The sequence below is a fragment of the Benincasa hispida genome, chromosome 6 (assembly GCF_009727055.1).
Source record: "Benincasa hispida cultivar B227 chromosome 6, ASM972705v1, whole genome shotgun sequence".
Lineage (NCBI taxonomy): Eukaryota > Viridiplantae > Streptophyta > Magnoliopsida > Cucurbitales > Cucurbitaceae > Benincasa > Benincasa hispida.
This window is the reverse complement of record NC_052354.1, coordinates 7921955-7943043: the sequence shown is the minus strand read 5'-3', so window position 1 is coordinate 7943043 and position 21089 is coordinate 7921955. Positions and strand designations below refer to the sequence as shown.

The 21089-nt window shown below is 32.4% G+C and overlaps 1 protein-coding gene across 1 annotated transcript; it reads right to left on the bottom strand.

Moving 5' to 3' along the window:
* Positions 1-1130: 1130 nt before the first annotated feature.
* LOC120079779 (probable WRKY transcription factor 3) lies at positions 1131-6194 on the bottom strand. Its single transcript, XM_039034162.1, has 4 exons — positions 5685-6194; positions 3639-4315; positions 3363-3521; positions 1131-1992 (listed from the first exon to the last, which is right to left on the bottom strand). Exons 1-4 carry the CDS (start codon positions 6081-6083, stop codon positions 1710-1712), a joined length of 1518 nt encoding a protein of 505 aa, XP_038890090.1. The 5' UTR covers positions 6084-6194; the 3' UTR covers positions 1131-1709.
* Positions 6195-21089: the final 14895 nt, after the last annotated feature.

The window sequence follows — 21089 nt, the reverse complement described above, 5'->3', positions numbered from 1 at the left end:
ATCTAATCGAGGAACGAATGTTCAACTTGATTGTGCTTGAAAATTATATGGGATCCACCACCTTTACCGTTATCGTTACCGTTACCGTTTCAGATATTGTTCCTGTAGCCGTATGAAAAATATGAATATGTTACATTTATTTTTACCTTTATCTTTATTGTTATCGCTTAAGATCAAACAGTAACAATAACCGTAATGGTAACAATAAATGTGACAAATTCGTAATTCTAAGTAAACACGATCAAAAGCAGTTCAATTACGTTTGCAATTCAGACTATTACTATTAATCCATCAATGAAATTTCATTATAATTAGACCAATTTTCACTACGACTTGATAAACGTAACCTAAACTATAAATAACAGACGTAATTTGATTGTGGAGCTGAAGGGAATCAATCTGATTGCGTTGGAAAATTACGTGAACCCACTAGAAGATACCGTTACCGTTACAGATAATATTAATGTTACAGTAAAAAAGTTATGAATATGTCACAACTTATCAAATGACTCTAAATAATAACAATAACGAGAAAAAGACAGTGATGTCATACATTCCAAAGTAATCAGTATCAATCCTAATCAAATTAGGTTGGTAAAATGTATAAGTAAATATAATCAAAAGCAATCCAATTTCATTTGTGATTGAGATTCATTACAATTGATTCATACATCTTCATACAATTATTACAATTATTACAGATGGGTAAACATAATTACCAAGAAAACTCATGGCTACTAAATTTGTGGTCACTATAACCTGAAATCATTCCCTTTTATTTAAGCCATTTATGACTTTACCTTATTAATAACAAGGCCAACCTTCATAATAATCAACTCATGCCAAATGTAAGTTCCCTTTTTTAATCATAAACTATTCAAATCTAACTCGTGGGCCAAATAACAAGGGTGGTTTGATGAAAAATATCTGAAGTAGAGCAGACAGGTCACCCATTCAAAAGCAAACCAGGTCTTCTTTCTAATGTAAACATTGGAAAAAGAAATAATAACAGAAAATGTGGTGATGAAACATAAAGCAACAAACAAAATGCAACAATGGCCCACCTTTTTCATTGTTTTTTCACAACCAAATGCAGAGATGTTAATAGCATAGCATCTTCCCAATAGAACTGTATCAACTACCCATCTTGATCAACAAAACAATATAAAGATTCTCAACTTTATACACACAACTACAATTTGTACAGTTCATGTTTTGGTATAAACTGATGTACTACAAAACAATGAGATTATACAGTACATAACAATGTCTAGTTTGAATTTTGAAAGTCACACTACACAACAGGTTTCTAAAACTACAGGGAAGGTTACCCCCACTTCCTGTTACTTTGTAGGATGAAGTTCATACTCTTCACCTCAGCTGCAATGGTGAAATGGCCTCAGGAAGCAGAGATAAACAGAAGTAATAACATTATTTGTGATCACATAATATCAGTATGACTGACCTCCTTGTATCTCCCTTAGCATCAGCATCATTGAAAACAGTTTTGGGATGTAAATTGCTATAGGCATAAGGCAAATGGAGCTCTTTTGACTCAAACACAAACACGGACTATAAAATTTGAATTCTATGTGACTGGCAAGTTCTTTTTTCTTTCACCCCTTTTTTCCCTTTTTGTAACCGGTTAGTCATTTGAAATCAACTACTGACTGACCTTCTGGTTGCACGAAAGGTATTGTCGTAGCACTTTACACGGTGATTTGCTCTTCTTTAAGCCGCAAAACAGCAGGTCTCTGGTCATTAGTTCCAAAGTCCATCTCTTTAAGTAATGGATGTTTCTGAGCTACAACTTTGTGTGGTTTGATCTGGTGGACAGTATTGTTGACTGTGTGGTGGCTGCTGTTTCTAGCTGCAGGAACATCGTGGTTATGTTTCCCTTCGTATGTGGTTACAACAGCTTTTGAGTCTGTTGAAGATCTCTCGACGTGCTTTCGTACGTTGCACCCAGCACTAGTGCATTTGTAGTAGCTCCTGTAGACAGGTTAGAATGTGTCAGAAGAAGTGACCATCCTAGTTGCCATAATCAACAAGCTTTGGTTCATTTGTAAAATGTTTTAACACAGATAATTTCACCTCATAAGTCTTTCGGCTGATCAAACGCTTATCAAAAAAATTATATAAAAAAAAGAAGAGAATGAAAAAAAAAAGTCCTAGAGAACATGACATGATCAAAACTCGACATTGATCCTAAATTCTAACTATCTTAGCAACATAATCACTCGGGGAGAGTTAAAATCAACTTGGACGTTCTTATCATTACATGGTGTACTGTACTTTCGGCCTGGGGACATAGGCCTACATAAAATCGGAGCATTTACTTTATCAATTGATAGGTTGACAAGTTGAAACACAAAAGGATATCTAAATATATATAAGAGAAAATGGGTCAACTTTTAAAAAAAGTAAAATAAAAAAAATACCAAGAACGAAGAGAAATACTGTCTTGTCTTTCACCGGATGTCAATCAATAAGCCCAAATTATCCATGCCATACTTCAAAAGCCACCACCATTTATGATTTACCAATCTTTTACCAGCAAAAGGAGGCAATAACTTCAAAACCCAACATTGTAAAACCCAAATTCAAAACTAAAATGCACTATTCAAATGAAAAAAGTTTTGTTGTCTTCATATTTTTCTAGAACGAATCTAAGTATTCATTCTCCCATTGAATGGAAATAAAATATTTGTGTAACTGACAGGACAAAGTAAACCAACTGGAGTATCGGAGAGTCAGCAGATTGAGATAGCTCAAAATAACAATAAACAAGTTGCTGTCCCCAAAGGGAGAGTCCAGAATTCTTAAACCTTTTCTTTTCTAAACAGAAAAAGGAATATATATTTAAAAACAAAAATAAGGAAGTCAAACTTGGAAGGCAAAGAATCAAGTAATGACAAGTTACAGCAAAACCATCTTCCATTTGTCCATAACCATAATCTATGACTTAAAGGAATCTAAACCATTGGCGTATAAAATACAAACTCAGTTCATGTTCATGAATGCCAAAAATGGTAAACCAACCAGTTCTTCAGGTCAACTGCAGGCCATACCACTATACAAGTAGGGTCCAGAGAGAGAGAGAGAGAGAGAGATGACTCAGGGATCATCTATGACGTTCAAAAATATCAAGATCACAGATGTGAAAATCTGAAAAGTTCGTAGAGTAAAAGATAGCATGCTTATCATAGGGAATTATAGTGATTTCCAGGGTAATGATATGGTAAGGCAAAAGCTTATGCTTGCAGATACTGAGATACTATGGAAAATTTTATACCTTTCAATTGTTATCCACTTCTTTTGGAGAGGGAAAAAAAGGGACAAAAAGAAGTTAAAGTAACTACCTAGGGTTAGGATTTCCTTTCACCACTTTCTGCCCATACTTGCGCCACCTATAACCGTCATCTAACAGGTCAACCTCACTTCTTGTTTGAACAATGATTTTTGGTTCTGTGAGTGTTTTATGTGACAAGGTAACACCAGATGTCCCTGCATCAACATTCCTGCACTCATGAGGCAAAGCCACAAAAGTTCAGTTTTTCCTTTTTTATTTTTCCCTGTAGCCAAAGCAAGATAGATACACAGTAAAACAAATTAAAATTAAAAACTTCCACACATACTGCCTCTTTGGATTTGGCTCATCTTCATCTCTGTCGTCCATTATCTCTGCATCAGCTCGTTCTTCACTGTCACTTGACCCTAATTGCACATTTTCACTTGACTTGTTTAAAATTCCAGCTTGATTTTGCAAACCACATTCGGGCTTCATCAAAGAATTTGTACATCCAGTCAGTTCGCTATTATCTCTTGCACGTTTGTTGGCTGGAGGAGGTTCATGATTGTGCTGGCCTTTGTAAATAATTTCAGTAATTTGCCCATCAGGTGAGCGCTCAATCTTCTTTTTTACAGGGCAATTCAAATGAGTGCATTTGTAATAGCTTCGTGGATATTCACTGCCCTTAACCAACTTCTGTCCATATTTACGCCAGTTAAAGCCATCATCTGCAGGTTTATCAGAGGCATGGGGAGGAGGAGGAGGAGGTTGATATTTTCTATCAGAATGAGAGACTTCTGTTGATTCTGCAATCAGACTTTTTGTGTCTGATGTGGAGGGTAATATGGCCAGTTGAGATGCCTCATCAAGAGAAAATGATGGATCACGTGTCAATGGTTCTGTAGGAGCTGGTACTGAAGAATGTTGATATTCAGCTTGCTGCATATGCATATGAGAATTTGCCAATGCCGCTTGAGCAGTAACCTGAGCCAATGCCTGCTGGTGCGACATTCCGAATGGACTCTACAAGGAATTTAACAAACAAATCAATAGGAGTCATATAAGTCATTACCCTTATAGCAATTTCAACAAAGTTTCAGTATTCAAATCTGATTATCCTTTGTATGACACATTATACAAGATACTATTGTAAATAGAAGGTTCATAAACTCGATTGAAAAACTTTCAAAGTTGTGTCTACTGGTCCATGTATGTTAAAAAGTTTCTAATAGATTCTTGAACTTTTGGCACTGTCTAAATTTTCAATTGTATATCTAATAGGTCCTTGCTATTAACTCCATTAGTTTGATGCAGACCTACCCAAAATCAGCTTGCTATATATATATATAGACACATATATATCAATAAGGCCCCATTGGATTATGGTTTCATTTTCATTTTTTCTTTAAGTTTATACTTGGTTTCACTTTTCTTAAAAACACATTCAATTTCTTATAAAAGAAATTTCTTAGAAAATTATCAAAAACAGAAACACGAATCTAAAAACTATTTTTTAAGTTTTCAAAAATTGTCTTTGATTTTGAAAATGTTTTTAAGGTAGAAAACAAAGGAAAGAAACATATGGGTGGAAGTATGGTTTGTAAGCTTGGTTTTTAAAAAACTGAAAACTAAAAATAAAATAGCTATCAAATGAAACTTAAACAACATACAATCAAAGTGTCATGTTCATAGTCTTAAACCACCAAAGTTAATTTACCTTCAATTTCGATGACTATTAGAAACTCATTAAAGTAGAGAGACTAGACAAACATAATAAATATTAAATAGACACAAAATCAAAAAGTTGGATGGTAATAGTTTTAATTTAACCCAGCTAAAATCAACATTGTGAAATAATCTAGATATATGAAAGCTGACATTTTAATAAACTGCCTTAGTTTCTAAAAGATACCGTTTGTTTGTTCAAATTCCAAAATTCCAAAAGTTATCATATGTTGATTTCATAAATTCAAATGCTATCCAAACATGTTCTACATCACCAATTTTTGCCGCAAATTTCGGCAATTTCATTTCTACATAAAGAAAACCAAAAAATCTCACCGCAAATAAAAAAAACCAGTTTCAACAAACAACCTAAAACCCAAAAACCACTCTCAACATAAAGAATTGAATAAACCCCCTTAAAAAAAGAACTCAATTTCGAAAACAGAACACAAACACTCTCATTTCTCCAGTGGTTAACCGAAACCCAGTTCATAAAACCAGATTTCCACCATCAAAATCATGAATAGATAAAGGAAAGTAGCTAACCCAGAACCTAAAAAACAAACACCCAAAAACTCAAAGCAAAAGAAAATGAAATCTCAGAGCAGCAGAACACAAGAAACCCCTCCAACTCCAAGAATCGTCAAATTGGGAGTTGCAGTTTTACCTGAGGAGGATAAAACCCCGGAGAATTAAGCAGCCCAGAAGGACTAAGCCCCGGCGGGACCGAGAACAAAGGAGACCGAGCAACCACTAAATTCACCGGCTTCGATTGTTTCATCCCAAATTCCAATTCCGAGGCGCCACCATCCTTGGCGTAATAATTGGGTGTAGGGCCAGTTCCGAAAAACCCCATAGCCATCGGAGAAGCCATAGCTCCGGCGAGAAGCTGGGAGAAGGAAGGTGAGTCAACGGCACCGTCGGCGAAGTAACTGGATAGAAGGGTCATAGGGCCAGGGCTAACCCCAGTTGGGCCGCCGGCGAAAAAAGCCTCCATAGAAGGGCGGGGCGGCAGAGTAATAGTGGGGCGTTGAAGTGGAGCTTTTGCAGAATCGTCCTTAGCCATTGAAGAAGTTTGAGAAATGGATTTCTCTGTCTTCTCTCTCTGCTTTTCTTTTCTCTCTCTCTCTCTCTCTCTTACAGAGTTCCGTATTTGGGGATTTTGGCTTTCCCAATATTTCGTGCTATCTTCTTCTTCACTGCAAACTCCACGTAACCTCCTTCACCATTTTTTTTTTAATTTACTTTTTTACCTTCTCAAATTATTTTAAATTTTCTACTACCACCAAATATTAAAATTTCCATTGAAATTATTCCTCCTCGTAGGATAGAATTAAAATCATTTTTATCCATTGATATATAATTTATAGACAGCTAGTCCAATGGTGATTTATAGTATAGATTAGAGATCAAGAATTAAAATTAGAGGATCCGTAAGGTGAAACTATCAAATAGTGAATCTATATCATTCGAGTTGTCATAAATCGTTCGTTGATATGTCTAAAACGAAGAACATGGTGGATGCATCTTTGGAGATAGTTAGTCGAGTGAGTGTGAGTTTCCTCCGTGAATTGTAAATGGTTGTTGTAATTCTGCCCTTTTTTTTAAACTTTTTCTATGGTCAACTTTCTTCTTTTTCTAGTTTAGAAGATTGAGTGATTTTATGGTGTCTGATTTTTCAAGTTCGGCGTATTTTGTTTTTAATTAGGACCTTGTAAGTGGTTAGTTCAGTTGAAGTCATTAGAGGATCTAAAATCAATGTTGATATATGAAAAGATAAGAATTTAAACTACAGATCTTTTGACCCTTAACACATATTATATATCAGTTAAGTTATGCTCGTTTTAGCTCCATTGATATATCTTAATCGATACTTCGATATCGTTATTAAAATCCATATATTGATCTTTACCTTGAAGTAGATCCGAAAAGGAAGGTTAGAGATAAATTTTTTAAGTTAATAATAATAATACTTGTATTTTCAAAAATTAAGATTTTTGAAGTCTTTTTCTTTAAAATTTCAAAATTAAAAGAGTTCTCCATAACTATATACCCTTAAAAGTTTTGGTGTAGGTTTTATATTTTGATTAGATCTTTTTTAAACAATTTGGTCCTAACCAAATAGGTAAATTATGATATATATAGTTTTGCTTGTTTTGTACTTAGTAATAAATTGTAATAAAATTTGCTCGAAAAAAAAAAAGAGTATACATTAAGTTGTCAACGTGAATATAATTAAAAAGTTAAGTCATTGATCGATAACCTTCTTAAGAACTCAAGATTAGAATCCCTCTTTTTTATTATTATATTCTTAGGAAAAAATATTATTAAACTTTGATTTATAACAAATGAGCAATTTGTGAAAGGTTTTAGTCATCACTCCGGTTTTTAGAAATTTACTTAATTGGTAAAACAAATAAAAAAACTGCGAAGAAAATAGATAGATTTTTAGGCCTTAAATCTTAATCTCTAAAAATTCGAATATTCATTGCCTCTAATGTTTTATCTAATTTAAATTTTCCATAGTCAACCTTTTTGTTATTGACACAATATTTTAATTGAATGTCAACTATTAGACACTTAACATATTATAACATAACAACATGAATAATGTTTGGGATTTAATATTCAACCATTTTTTTTTAACAGTATAACTATTGAGTTAACTAATCTTTTCCAAAAAAGAAATTAAAAAATTAGCAAAATAAATAAATAAATATACAGAACTTGACAACTCTCTCCAAATCAATATAAACCCAACTTGTATGGTCCATAAAATGAAGAATATAATTATATATTATTTCTTTCTTTCACACCATTTTATTTTTTATTAATCAAATTTCTATAAAAGTTTGAGTGCTCAACATTTAAAAAGTTTTGAAAGCTTAGCAAAGTTTAATACAAAAAATAATTTGTTTTTTTTTTTTTTTTTAAAGAATGACTAAAATTTCAAGAACCTTTTACTAAAACATCATTAAGAAAAAATCTGAAAATTAACAAAACTGGATGAAATTAATTGATTAAATTCAATTAAATTTGGTGGGCAATTTTGCAAAATTAATACTTAAATTATAGAAAATAAATACAATCAATTAAATTTAAACAAAATTAAATAGGATATCAACATTCATAGTGTATTACCAATCTTTGCATAGTCTAATTTTCTCTTTGATTCAATATAAAAAAAAACTACATGTTTAATTTTTACTATGGACATTTTTTTAACTTGAAAAATGACTCGTAATATAATATTGACCTAAATCTCAACAAAACATTATTTCCCTTCGTTCCGACTTCGTATTGAACTTTCTCTAAAATCTTATCAATAAATAATAATAATAATATATGATGATGAAGCACATTAAATTGTGATTTTTTTTTTAAAAAAAAAAAGTCACCATGAACAAAGTAGTGAATCATAACCACCCTCAAAGGGAAGATTATTATTATTATTATTATTATTATTATTATTATTATTATTATTATTATTATTATTATTATTATTATTATTATTATTATTATTATTATTATTATTATTATGTTAAAATATCATTTTGATTCCTATGTTTTTTTGTATGTTTGTTCAATTTTAGTCTATATATTTTAACTGTTCAATTTTAATCCATGTAATTTCAATAAATCTTAAATTCAATCGTCATTACTTGTTTATTGTTGATCTTTTTTAATATATAAAAAAAACAATTTTTATTACCTATTATTACCTGTTTTACAATAAATTTTGAAAACATACCTATATTATATTTCTTTGCATGAAATTTATTATTATTATTTAATCAATTTGGGTAAAATTTAATTTTGAAGAATTAAACTTAAGATTTATTGATAGTATAGAGATCAAAATTGTTACTAAAATTACAAAATAATAAAGATAAATTTATGATATGTTATGAAAATTTTCAACCAAACATATAAAATGTTGCAACTTTATATATTAATAGGTCAAATATATATATTTTTTAAAATGGTTTTTTTATTTGGTGGTTTAAAAGTTAATTTGACTTTTGTGGCCATATAAGTTGTTCTTGAAGACCCGCGGCATTGAAGAAGATTACAACTAGACCTCAACCACATTCTTCCAACCTCTTTTCCTCATTTATTCTTCCTTTCATCACTTTTTCCTTTTCATCTTTAATGCTCTCTCTCTAGATTTTTTTTTTTTTTGAGTACCTCTAGATATTTTATTTCTATTGTCTGCCTTTTTTTTAAAAAAAAAATAAAAAGTTATTGGTTAAATTTTGATTTCTTATAAATATGTGTGGTTCACATTTGTCTCGTGTACAAATGTTTGATGTGTTTCATCTCCAACTTAAATTGAGTTAAGTTGGTTAAAATAATCAACTTAGTGTTTGACCTACCAATTTGAAGTTAGTACTAAATAATTCAACTACACCGACTTCAACAGTGTTCACTATTAAAGTTTACATATTTATCGAAAAACTCCATCTTCCCATATTTTTCTCTCCATCCCTCCAACGTTTTCAATGACTCCACTCGTTAGCCACCGCCGACGACCACCTCCAGCGATCAACTTCGACAGCCATGCCTTTGATGCCCAACTCCACAACAACCATCGTCGCACGACTACTGTTGCCTCACTTTGACAACAACCGCCTTCGACGAAGACTGCTTTCGACAATCATCTCCAATGATTATCTCTATTGACCACCTCACACATGTAGAGGTAGAAATGACTTTTAAAGGGATCCCTGGAAAAGTCCTAGGTCCTAATGGGATAAACACATTATTCTACCAAAAGCATTGGATAGTAGTTGAGGACAAGACTTCTTGAATATATTTGCAAGTTCTTAATGACATGTTTGTTGGGATGAGTGCCTTAAAGCCGCATAGTTAATAAGTTATTTGAAATAATAGTTGATTATTTTATATATGGGATTATCCATTGAGGAAAATCCAAAGTTATTTCATGAGACTTAAACCGTATGTAGTTGACATACAGGTGGATCATATTTAAGTAATAACCTAAAGGATCTATAGTATATGGATAAGGTTGGGTTTAGGGATTGAAATGGGGTAGAGCGGGGTCAGAGATACCCCCTCATCTGCATCCGGGTTGTGCATCCTATATCCCTGCCTCATTTCCGTTTTGAAGAGTTAGGGTCAAGGGCAGGGAATCCCCATTCAGGAATTTGGTCCCCGTGGAGAATAGTCCCTATTTATTTGATTTTTGTTATTAATTATAATTTATTTTAAAATCATTTAAAATTTGATATTTATATTGAAATTGTGAATTATTTGATGCAACAACTCAATATTATTATTGTTCATTTATTTAAAATCAATTGCTTATAGTTTTCTTTAAAAAATAATATGGTCATTTAAATATGAAACTATTTTAATTATAATTTTATATAAAATATAAATAAAATAAAATTGTAATAGTATATACATATACATACATACATACATATATGTTATTAATAATATTAAAAAATATATATATAATTAAAAAAAATAATGAAAAAATAATTAGGGTGGGGTCGAGGACGAGGACTGGGCTGGATCCTCTCCTCGATCGGGATCCGATTTAGAATCCCTTATTTGAGCCCCTTTCCTCGATCAAACCAAGGATTCCTCGCCCTGTTTCGGTCGGAAAATTTTGTCATCTCTAGTTGGGTGTCTTATCCTGGTAACGATGTGATCCAAATCATTCATGTGGAGACATGTGAGTGGAAGTATCCTACCTAAAGAGTTTGTATAAGACTGGACTGTGAAATACTTAATCTCTCTTTGACGCCATTGACTAAAGAGATTAATATTTCATAGGATAACCATGTAACTCGATCTCAATCCTGAGTAATTATGAACTCGTGTCTATGAGGGATGTCCTTTGATTTGTATGGGTGAGAGTGGTCTGAATCATCAACGCAATAAGCCTACCACTATAAGGACATCTTCGAGTAGAGAGTTGGGAACATAGCTACACACGATGAAATTCACTCCTTCCTGCCTTTAAGATAAATAGTTGAGTAGTTATATCTTAAGTGTTGATTCCGAGTCTTGAACAAAGGGTACCCGTCTTCTCATTGACATGAAAGGAACTTGGTTTATGGCACCATAAATAGATTGTTCATTAAATGAAATTCACTTCTTCCCGACTTGATTTATTAAAATTAGAAAGAGAGGGAGAAGTGGGTGGTTATTATCTCATTATCCTACTTCACTTTTTTTGGAGATAATGGTTTTTGTCATAATGCAAGATGTTGCGGAGAAGTTTTTTTAGGTCTCTCAAACTCTTTCCCTCACTACTCTCTCAAGATGTGACAGAGAAGGAATTCTCTATTGAAAAAAAAAAAAAAAAAAAAAAACTCCTCCATAACAAATATTCTCTCACTCTTTCAAAATTGGTTCCCATAAAACGATCCTTGCCAAGAGAATAGCTAGGAAGATTCTATGGAGGCGTCTCAATACTGTACGTGGAGATCGATTCATTGAGGAAGAAGAAAATGGTGAGTTCTTTTTCTTCTCTATATTTTTACTTTGATACTTAATTTCTGTAATATGATTACCATTTTATTATGTTCTATGTTGCAATTTCTAAAAAGAATAAAAATTGAAAGTAAAGTGATCACTCGCTTCCGCTATAGGATTCAGTCCTTTCAATGCCCCTAATCCTCGATTTTAATCAAACTCATATTGTAATGATTCATAAATGCAGATAACCATGAAATGTCTGATTTCTCCCCAATTAGCATATGCAATATAATTTACAAAATAATTGCTAAGGTGATTGCAAAGAAGTTGAAACATATGTTAGATACGGTGATCATAAGAGACCAATTTGTCTTTACCTCGGGACGTCTCATTTTTTACAATGAGATTATTGGTTTTGATAGTATTCATACTATCTTTGGGAGGACTTGGGCTAAGGTGGGGAGTATGGCAAAGAAGCTAGATATGAGCCAGGTATATGAAAGGGCGGAGTGGGAATATTTGCGGCGAATCTTTCTTCGGATGGGGTTCTGTAACCAGCATATAGTGATGAGTTGTGTGGAAATAGTTTGGTTCTCTTTGCTCGATGATTCTGTGACTGAGAGATTTAAGTTTGGAAGGGGCTACACAAGGTGATCCTTTTCTCCATATATTTTTATTATTTGTGCTTAAGGTTTATTAGCGTTTTTGCATACTGAACTAGGGAGTGGTAATTTTCAAGGTTTACAAATTACTAAGTTTTGTCCTGTTATATCACAATCATTTAATATTGATGATAGCCAGTTATTTTTTTAAAGCTTTAAGATTAGATTGTTTAACGATTAAGCATGTGCTTAAGATTTATGCGTTAGCTTATGGCCAAGTTATAAATTATGATAAATCTTTGTTTATGGTTAGTGGGAGCACGAGTTTGACTATATAAGATTCCATTTATTTATAATTTAGGGTGACCCCTACGTAGCCCTTGGGACATTATTTGGAGCTTCCTTCGTATTGTGGAAAGTTTTACAAGAGTGGAATGATCATTTGTTCTCTCGAGTGGAAAAAGAGGTGATGAGGTTGTCGCTCAAGAAATTCCAAACTACATTATGAGTTGTTTTTTAATTCATGCGGGTCTATCTTGTGAGCTCAATGAGATGTGTGCCAAGTTTTGGTTGGGTTTGATTGGGGATAGGAAAAAGATTCATTGGTAGAGTTGGAAGAAATATGTATGTGGGCAAAGACTTTGGAGGAATAGGGCTCAGAGATTTTGAGTTTTTTAACGAGGCTCTATTAAGCTAAGCAATGTTGAAGGCTTATGAGGAACCTTAATAGTCTTCTTGGGTCTGTGTCGAGGGGTCGGTATTTTCAGACCAAATCTTTCATTTGAGCTTCTTTGGGTATGAACGCTTCCTATGCATGATGGAGTATTTTTTTGGACGTGAATTATTTAGGCACGGGTTTAGATGGTGTGTGGGAAATGAACATACAATTAACATCTAGGATGATCCTTGGGTTCTGGGTACGAGTAGAGGAAACCTCTTTGGGTACATGAATCTTGATGAGTTAGTGGCATCTTGCAATTAGTTGTTCGCAAAAAGATAATGAGATATATTGGACTTGTGAGAATAATGGACATTTCACAGTTAAAAATGTGTATAAACTAGGGATGATGTTGGATTCTACAGGTTAGAGGCCTACTTCAAGCATGACGTTAATGGTGGCAGTGTAGAGAGTTTATGGCAATGTTAGCTACCTCCCAAAGTAAAGTTGTGTTGCTGGAAGATCCTTAATAACATAATTTCCACGATGACGTATTTTTCAGCGAAGGGAATCAAGGTGGATACATGGTGTTCATTGTGTCATTGTGAGCCGAAAGTGACAATTCATCTATTCTAGAAGTGTTAGGTGACTAAGGCCATTTGACATCATTTTTCTTAATAAATAACATTATCTTGTTTTTTAGTGACAAGAATAGGTGGACGGTATTAGATCATTATGGATGGGTCTAAAAGCATGGCAACTAGGAGGAGTCAATGTCTTCCATTATGGTGTTGTTGTGCATTTGGAGGCTCGTAATCGTGTGATATTTTGTGGAAATGATGGTGCAATGGCAGTTTTGCTTGACTCGATTTGGGGGATGATGGTCAAAGTTTTGGGGAAAGGCACATGTGTGGATATGTGCAAATGTTGGCATGAGGGACAAGACGATGGGGAGAATAAGAACAATGGCGGACAAGTTGTGTGGGTCTGTCCCTTGATAACTGGTTAGCCTTGTCTTGTGATACTGTTTGTGATGTGAGGGAATGTAGGGGTGATTTTGGATGGGCTGCTTTGGGATCATAACGGTGTGCTCATGCAACAGGAAAGATTGTTTGAGGTTCGTTTGATGTATTATTTGTTGAGGTTTGGGCAATTACGATTAGTTTACAAGCTCTGGACTCGACTTTGTAGTTGTCATTGATGGTGGAGTTAGATAGTGTGGCAGCAATATGCTTAAGGAGAGGAAAACATGTTAACCCCAATGAAATTTGTGGTGGTAGACATTAGGATGCCTGATGGTACAACTCGTTAGGTTGCAAATCTGGGTGAATCTTCATAATATTGGTGGGATAATTTCCCTATTTAGCTTTTTTTTTTTGGTTGAGGTGGATATAACCTTGATGTCTTTATAAGTATTTTCTAATTTCTTTTCTAAAAAAAATGGATTTTAAAATACTAAAATGGGGAGGTAATAAAATTTCTACTTGATAATTGTGAAGTAGTTAAATCTATATCTTAAAATATTTGAAATCGATGTTTTGTTAGTGCCACAAAAATATAATTAGGCATGATTATTTTTTATATGTGAGTAGGAAAATTTAACCTCCAACTTCGACGTCGGTGATACAAACTATACTAGTGAGTTATGCTCATGTTGGTAACCAAATATGTATGTATCATTACTTAACTTTGCATATACGGCTTTTTTTAATGATATGTCTTTTTCTTTTTTTCTTTTTATTTTTTCTTTTCTTCTCTATTTATAAATATAACAAAATAAGAATTAAGAATAAATTGAGAATACAAGTTAGTTTTTCCACTTCCCTAGAGTTATACATTCTTTTTATATGATTATTTGTTAAAGAAAAAAAAAACTAGAAATCAAAATTATTTGTATTCACTTCCATCTCTATCATTCAACAAAAGAAAAAGAAAATTTAAGGATGAATCAAAAACAAAAATTGCGATATTATACATTTTTATTATTTTAAATCTATGAATATACTCTATAAATATTTTTAGGAGACATAAAAGTATAAATTATTTAGACTAAAGGAACAAAAAAATGATTATATATTTTAATTATCGATGTATATTTAGGAATTGAATGACATGTATTTCAAAGTTTCAACCCTCATGGGCATATCCTATTTTTAGGAGTTTATGCTCAATCACAAATGACTTTTTATTTCATTCTATTTTCTTTGACTTTTAATTTGTTATGGTTTATTGTAGTTAAACTAAATTAAATTAATTGTACTGAAATAAGCTTAATTATATAAGTTTGTAGTATTGATTTTAAAGTCGAAAATTCGATTTCGTCATTTCATGCATTGTCAAAAAAATTTAAACTAATTAAAAATTTAGGTTTTACTTATAAATTTAGTGGGATATATTGATTTTTACTCTAAACCATCAATATTATCAAATTGAAGCTCAGACTTTGACAAGGATTACAATATTTGTCCATCAATGACTATGGTGTTTTCTTTACCTTTTAATAGGCTTTTGATTGAATAGTGGTTAAAAATAATTAATTACTGCGTGAAGTTCAATTACTTATAATATAAGAGTTGGTACAAATTTGATAAGTCTCCCAAACAAAAAACACTAAAGCTTACTTTTTTTTTCCTTTCTTTTTTTCCTTTTTTTTCCTTTTTTAAGTTTTGAGATATTTATTCAAATAATATTTTTATAGATGAAGTTCAATTTACGTTGAAATATCATTTTGGTCTCTATGTTTTGAAGTTTGTTCAATTTTAGTTTATGTATTTTCAATCTTTCAATTTTAATCCCTATACCTTTAGTAAATCTTAAAATTAATTACTCAAAGTTAATAATTATCCGAAATTAGTTATACAATAATAATTTTCATATAATGAAATATAATATGCGAATATATTTCAAATTAAATAACATTAAATTAATAAAACGGATTATATTTAAGATTTTTTTTTAACTGAAAAATGACTTTTATTACAACTCAAGGGTAAAGATTAACACAAAGGTTAGTTACACCATTAGTAATCGCCCATTGAAAAAATTATTACACCAGGTACGAGATAATTTGAATCTTCTCGCACGTGTAGTTGCTTCATGAGCAAAATCGTTTAGCTTTCACTTCACATGAACAAAATCAAATTTCTCAAACTAATTTTAGCTCCAAAATTTCTTCGATCATACATTGTAATTCATTCAGGTGTTAGACATATTTAAATAATAATATGTTTAATTAAAGTATGGGCTATGTAGGTGGATTAATAATTTATTGAGTGATTTTATTAGATTGGACCCTATTATATGATCTAATTAACTATCCTAATTGAACTAGTATTTAAAGAGACCTTAGGGCTATGGTCCCCGATATACCAAAACAATAAGCACTCAGTCTTTCTTGAATCTCATCTAGAGAGATCCCACTAAGGAGTTTTGGTTGAGGAAGACCATAGTCATCCATCATCTTCTTGAAGCTATCATCAATTTTGCAATAGAATCTGGTATGTTATTCTTAACAATTTGATATGAATGATCCTAAGGTTTATCTATTCAATATAGATGTAAAGAATTTATGCTAAAGAGCATGAATTTCATGTTGGATTATTAGTTTATGCATTTTCCATTGGCATTGTTGATTAAATTTTGGTTTCGATAAAGAATTTAAAGAATTTTTTAAAAGAAAAATGGTCAGCAGCATTGTAAACTCATCGACGGTAGGATGGAAATCTCGGCGGTCATTTTTTCTTTGGCAATATGTGTTCTTGCAACCCGTATTCTTGTCTTGTGGTATTTGGCATACCCATCACCGATTATGAATGATGTGCTAGTGGTGGATTAAAATGATTTTTTTTTGTTGATTATTTTGATTGAACGTGGTTTCCTAAAGTTTTTTTTTAAGGAAAAAAAAAAACCTTAGTTCTATTATTGTCAAAATTAAGGATGTTCAGTTCAACATTCTTGACAAAAGTCCACCAATGTGATGAAATCCACTTGGGAAAAAAAGGTTTTAAAGGACCGATCGGAGGCATTAAAGTCTTTAATTGTATGCAAGTTTTACCATCAAGACTTTCAGTTTAATGACTGACTGGAGTTGCCGTTGGTGAAGGTATCGGTTCAATTATCGATTAAAGTCTTGACGGTGGTTCTTTGTTTTAGTTATCAGTTTTTTTTTCTTTAATTCTTAATTGATGACTTATATGAGTTCGATTTTAAATTTGAGTAAAATGGAAAAGTTAATGTTGTCGCTGTTTTTTTTCTTTTTCTTTTTTTTTAACTGAAAAGTTATGTTAATACTTAATTGATTGAATATGAGTTTAAAAAAAAAGAATTATGATTGATAATTTGGACACTAGTGATTTTTTTTAAGGTTAAAAAAAAACTGATTGAATTTATGCCTGATTTATTATTTTAATATTTGATAATATTGAATTTTGTCAACTATTTGGATTAATTGCTGATTGAACTTTTGCCCGCTGTTTTTAAGTTTTATTCGATTAATAAATTGGTGGAATTCTTGAAAAGGGTTCTTAGTTCTTGATTGATAAGTTGTGAATTAAAATCTACAATTTTTGATTATTTTTTGTGATATTTCACTGTTTATGTTACTTTTAATGAATTATGTGTATGCAACTTATTAATGTGAATTTTTCGTAAACAGACTATTTTGGATGTTTTTCTTCTTTTATTTTTCGTACAATAATATTATTTATATTATTGTATCTTATAATTTTTATATTGAATTGGTAAAAAATAATATGTTACCAAAGTAGCCTCTATTATCTAGATCGTTTTAATTATGAAATATAAGATGTGTATATTCATGAATTTATGCGGATAATTATCGGCCCAAAGGAAGATAATTATTTGGCCAAATTGTGGGTATACATGTGGTAATGAGTATGTGGCAATTATAAGGATTGCTCAGTAGTTGGTCCAAAGAAAGACTATTTTTTTTTTTTTTACAGAATTAATTGTCAATACTTTGATTACTACGTTGAGAGTACCATTTACAGTTGGTATTTTTTACCCAAAGGTTGGACATAAATTTTGTGCTAGGTATCTTGTTAAAGGGGCCAACACATATGTGAAATTATTTTGTTATGTTTTAATTGTGAGCATATGTTTTGTTGTTTATTGTTTCAGTTGGTCTTACTCAAATATCTGGAAATCTAAGTTCAATCTCTAAGTTGAATGGATCAAACTTGAAGATTTGGAAAGAAAGCCTAGAGATACTTTTTGGGTGTATGGATTTGGACCTTGCATTAAGGATCGATAAACCTACTTCTATTGAGGAACAACCAAATATATCTAATATAGAGAAGTAGGAACGGTCAAATCGCATGTGTCTGATGATCATTAGGCACTCCATTCCGGAGTCTTTTCGGGGCTCTATCACGGAAAGTGAAAATGCCAATAAGTTCCTTGCTCAAATTGAGAAATATTTTGCTAAAAATGAGAAAGGGGAAACAAGTAGTCTTTTGACTTCTTTAACTTCTATGAGGTATAAGGGCAATGGAAACATAAGGGAGTACATTATGGAAATGTCCAATCTCGCAGGTAAATTAAAGACACTTGATATTGAGATAAATGAAAATTTACTCGTGCATTTGGTACTTATCTCTCATCTTGCACAATTCACTCAGTTTGAGATAAGCTATAATACTAAGAAGGATAAATGGAGTATTAATGAGCTTATCTCACAATGTGTGCAAGAAGAAGATAGGATTAAGAGAGAGGACAGAAAGTGCTCATTTGGCAATAGGCTCTCATGATAAGAAGAAAAGGAGAATTGTGGATGCTGCAGAAGAGACATCTCAGTAGAATAAAAACAAGAAACAAGCTATTAAAAATCCTTGTTTTTTCTGCAAAAAGAAAGGTCACTTCAATAAAGATTGTCCAAAGTACGCCAAGTGGCGTATAAAGAAGGGTAAACTTCTTACTTTGGTTTGTTATGAAGTTAATTTAGCTTTTGTACCTACAGATACTTGGTGGGTAGATTCTGGTGTTACTACTCACATAAGTATAACAGAGTAGGGTTGCCTGTAGAGCCGGCCGCCAAGTGATGCTGAAAGATTCATCTATGTGGGCGATGGCAAAGCAGTTCCAGTTAAAGCTATTGGAAATTTTAGATTACTTTTAAAAACTGGTTGTTATTTGGATTTGAATGAGACTTTTGTTGTACCGTCATTTAGACGGAATTTAGTTTCTATTTCAGTTTGGACAAATTTGGTTTTTTTTGTTCTTTTAGAAATAATAAAGTTAGTCTTTTTCAAGATTCTAAGCTTATTGGTACAGATTCTTTAATTGATAATCTATATATGCTTGATTTTTTTTTGCTTTATTTAACAAGATTCTGTTATTTAATTCATGTGGTACAAAGCGTAAATTAAATGAGAATTCCGCTATTTTATGGCACAAGCGTTTAGGTCACATCTCTAAACAGAGAATTCAGAGACTTGTGTCAGATGGAATTCTTGATTCCCTTGATTTAAGTAACTTCAACGTTTGTGTGGAATGTATTAAGGGAAAATAGACAAACATAGGAAAATTAGGTGCCAACAGATGCTCAGACGTCTTAGAACTAATACATACAGACATTTGTGGTCCATTCCCTACGGCCTCTTGGCATGGACAACAATATTTTATTACGTTCATAGACGACTATTCAAGATATGGGTATCTATATTTAATTCATGAGAAGTCTCAATCCTTAGACGTTTTCAAGTCTTTCAAAGTTAAAGTTGAACTTCAACTTTGAAAGAAATCTGATGATGGTGGTGAATATTACGGTAGATATGATGGATCAGGTGAACAACGTCCAGGGCCCTTTGCCAAATATCTAGAGAAATGTGGAATCGTCCAGCAATACACAATGCCGACACTTAAGGATATGGTAAGAAGTATGATTAGTCATTCTTCTCTACCAGAATCCCTTTGGGGTGAGGCATTAAAGACTGCAACATATATCCTTAATAGGGTACCTAGTAAAGCAATGGCCAAAAACCCTTATGAGTTGTGGACAAGAAAGAAGCCGGCCTAATGAAAGAAAATTGGACTCAAGAACTAGTAGCTGCTATTTTGTTGGGTATTCTGATCACTCTCGAGGTTTCAAGTTTTATGATCCCACTTCATGTGATTATAAATGATGTTCAAGCTCCAATTCTTGACTTCATTATTGAACCAATTATAGAACAAGACAACATTGAAGTCCCCGTTGTTGAACTTGAAGTTCAAACTCAACAACCTCAAGAAGTGCCACTAAGAAGATCTACTAGAGAGAGAAGAAGTGTAATTCCAGATGATTATATTATGTTTCTTAAGAACATCAGGATGATGTGGGCGTAATGGAAGATGATCCAACCAACTTCCAACAAGCTTTACAAAGTTCTAACTCTCAAAAGTGGATAAGTGCTATGGAAGAGAAAATAAAATCCATAAACGACAATGACGTTTGGGAACTTGTCGAACTTTCATCAGGAGTGAAACCCATAGGTTGTAAATGGATATTTAAAACCAAAAAGGATTCACATGGCAATATCGAAAGATATAAGGCTCGTCTTGTTGCAAAGGGTTTTACTCAAAAGGAAGGCATTGATTACAAAGAGACTTTCTCTTCAGTTTCATCCAAAGACTCTTTTAGGGTAATCATGGAACTGGTAGCTCACTTTGATTTAGAGCTACACCAGATGGATGTAAAAACTGCGTTTCTCAATGGGAACATTGATGAGACGAGATTTATATGATGCAACCAGAAAACTTTGTGTTTGATAATTCAAAGTCTATGGTATGAAAATTAAAGAAATCCATCTACAGTCTCAAGCAAGCCTCTCGTCAATGGTATCACAAATTCCATTAAATGATAACCACATTTGGTTTTGAGGTGAACATTGTGGAAGATTATGTATATCACAAGTTCAATGGGAGTAAATCAATCTTTCTGGTGTTATATGTTGATGACATACTCATAGCTAGTAATGATGTAGGTTTATTGCATGACACTAAGAGATTTCTCAAAAGAAATATTGAGATGAAAGAACTTGATGATGCTTCTTTTGTATTAGAAATTGAAATACTGTGAGATCGTTCTCAAGGTATTTTGAGATTGTCACAAAAGAACTACATTGAAAAGATCTTGAGTAGATTTGGCATGAAAGACTGTGCATCGGGGTATGCGTCGGGAGATACCCCGATCGCTAAAGGTGATAAATTTCATTTAAGTCAATGCCCCAAGACCACAATCGAGACTAAGGAGATGCAGAAGGTTCCCTATGCATCGGCCATTGGAAGTCTAATGTATGCTCAAGTATGTACGCGTCCAGATATTGCATTCATAGTTGGAGTGTTAGGCAGATATTTGAGTAAC

Coding starts and splice junctions, on each gene's coding strand:
- LOC120079779 (XM_039034162.1), bottom strand. CDS start 6,083: ATGGCTAAGGACGATTCTGCAAAAGCTCCACTTCAACGCCCCACTATT. Junction 4,316..5,684: donor CGGGGTTTTATCCTCCTCAG/GTAAAACTGCAA, acceptor AATTCCTTGTAG/AGTCCATTCGGAATGTCGCA. Junction 3,522..3,638: donor GAGCCAAATCCAAAGAGGCA/GTATGTGTGGAA, acceptor TCATGAGTGCAG/GAATGTTGATGCAGGGACAT.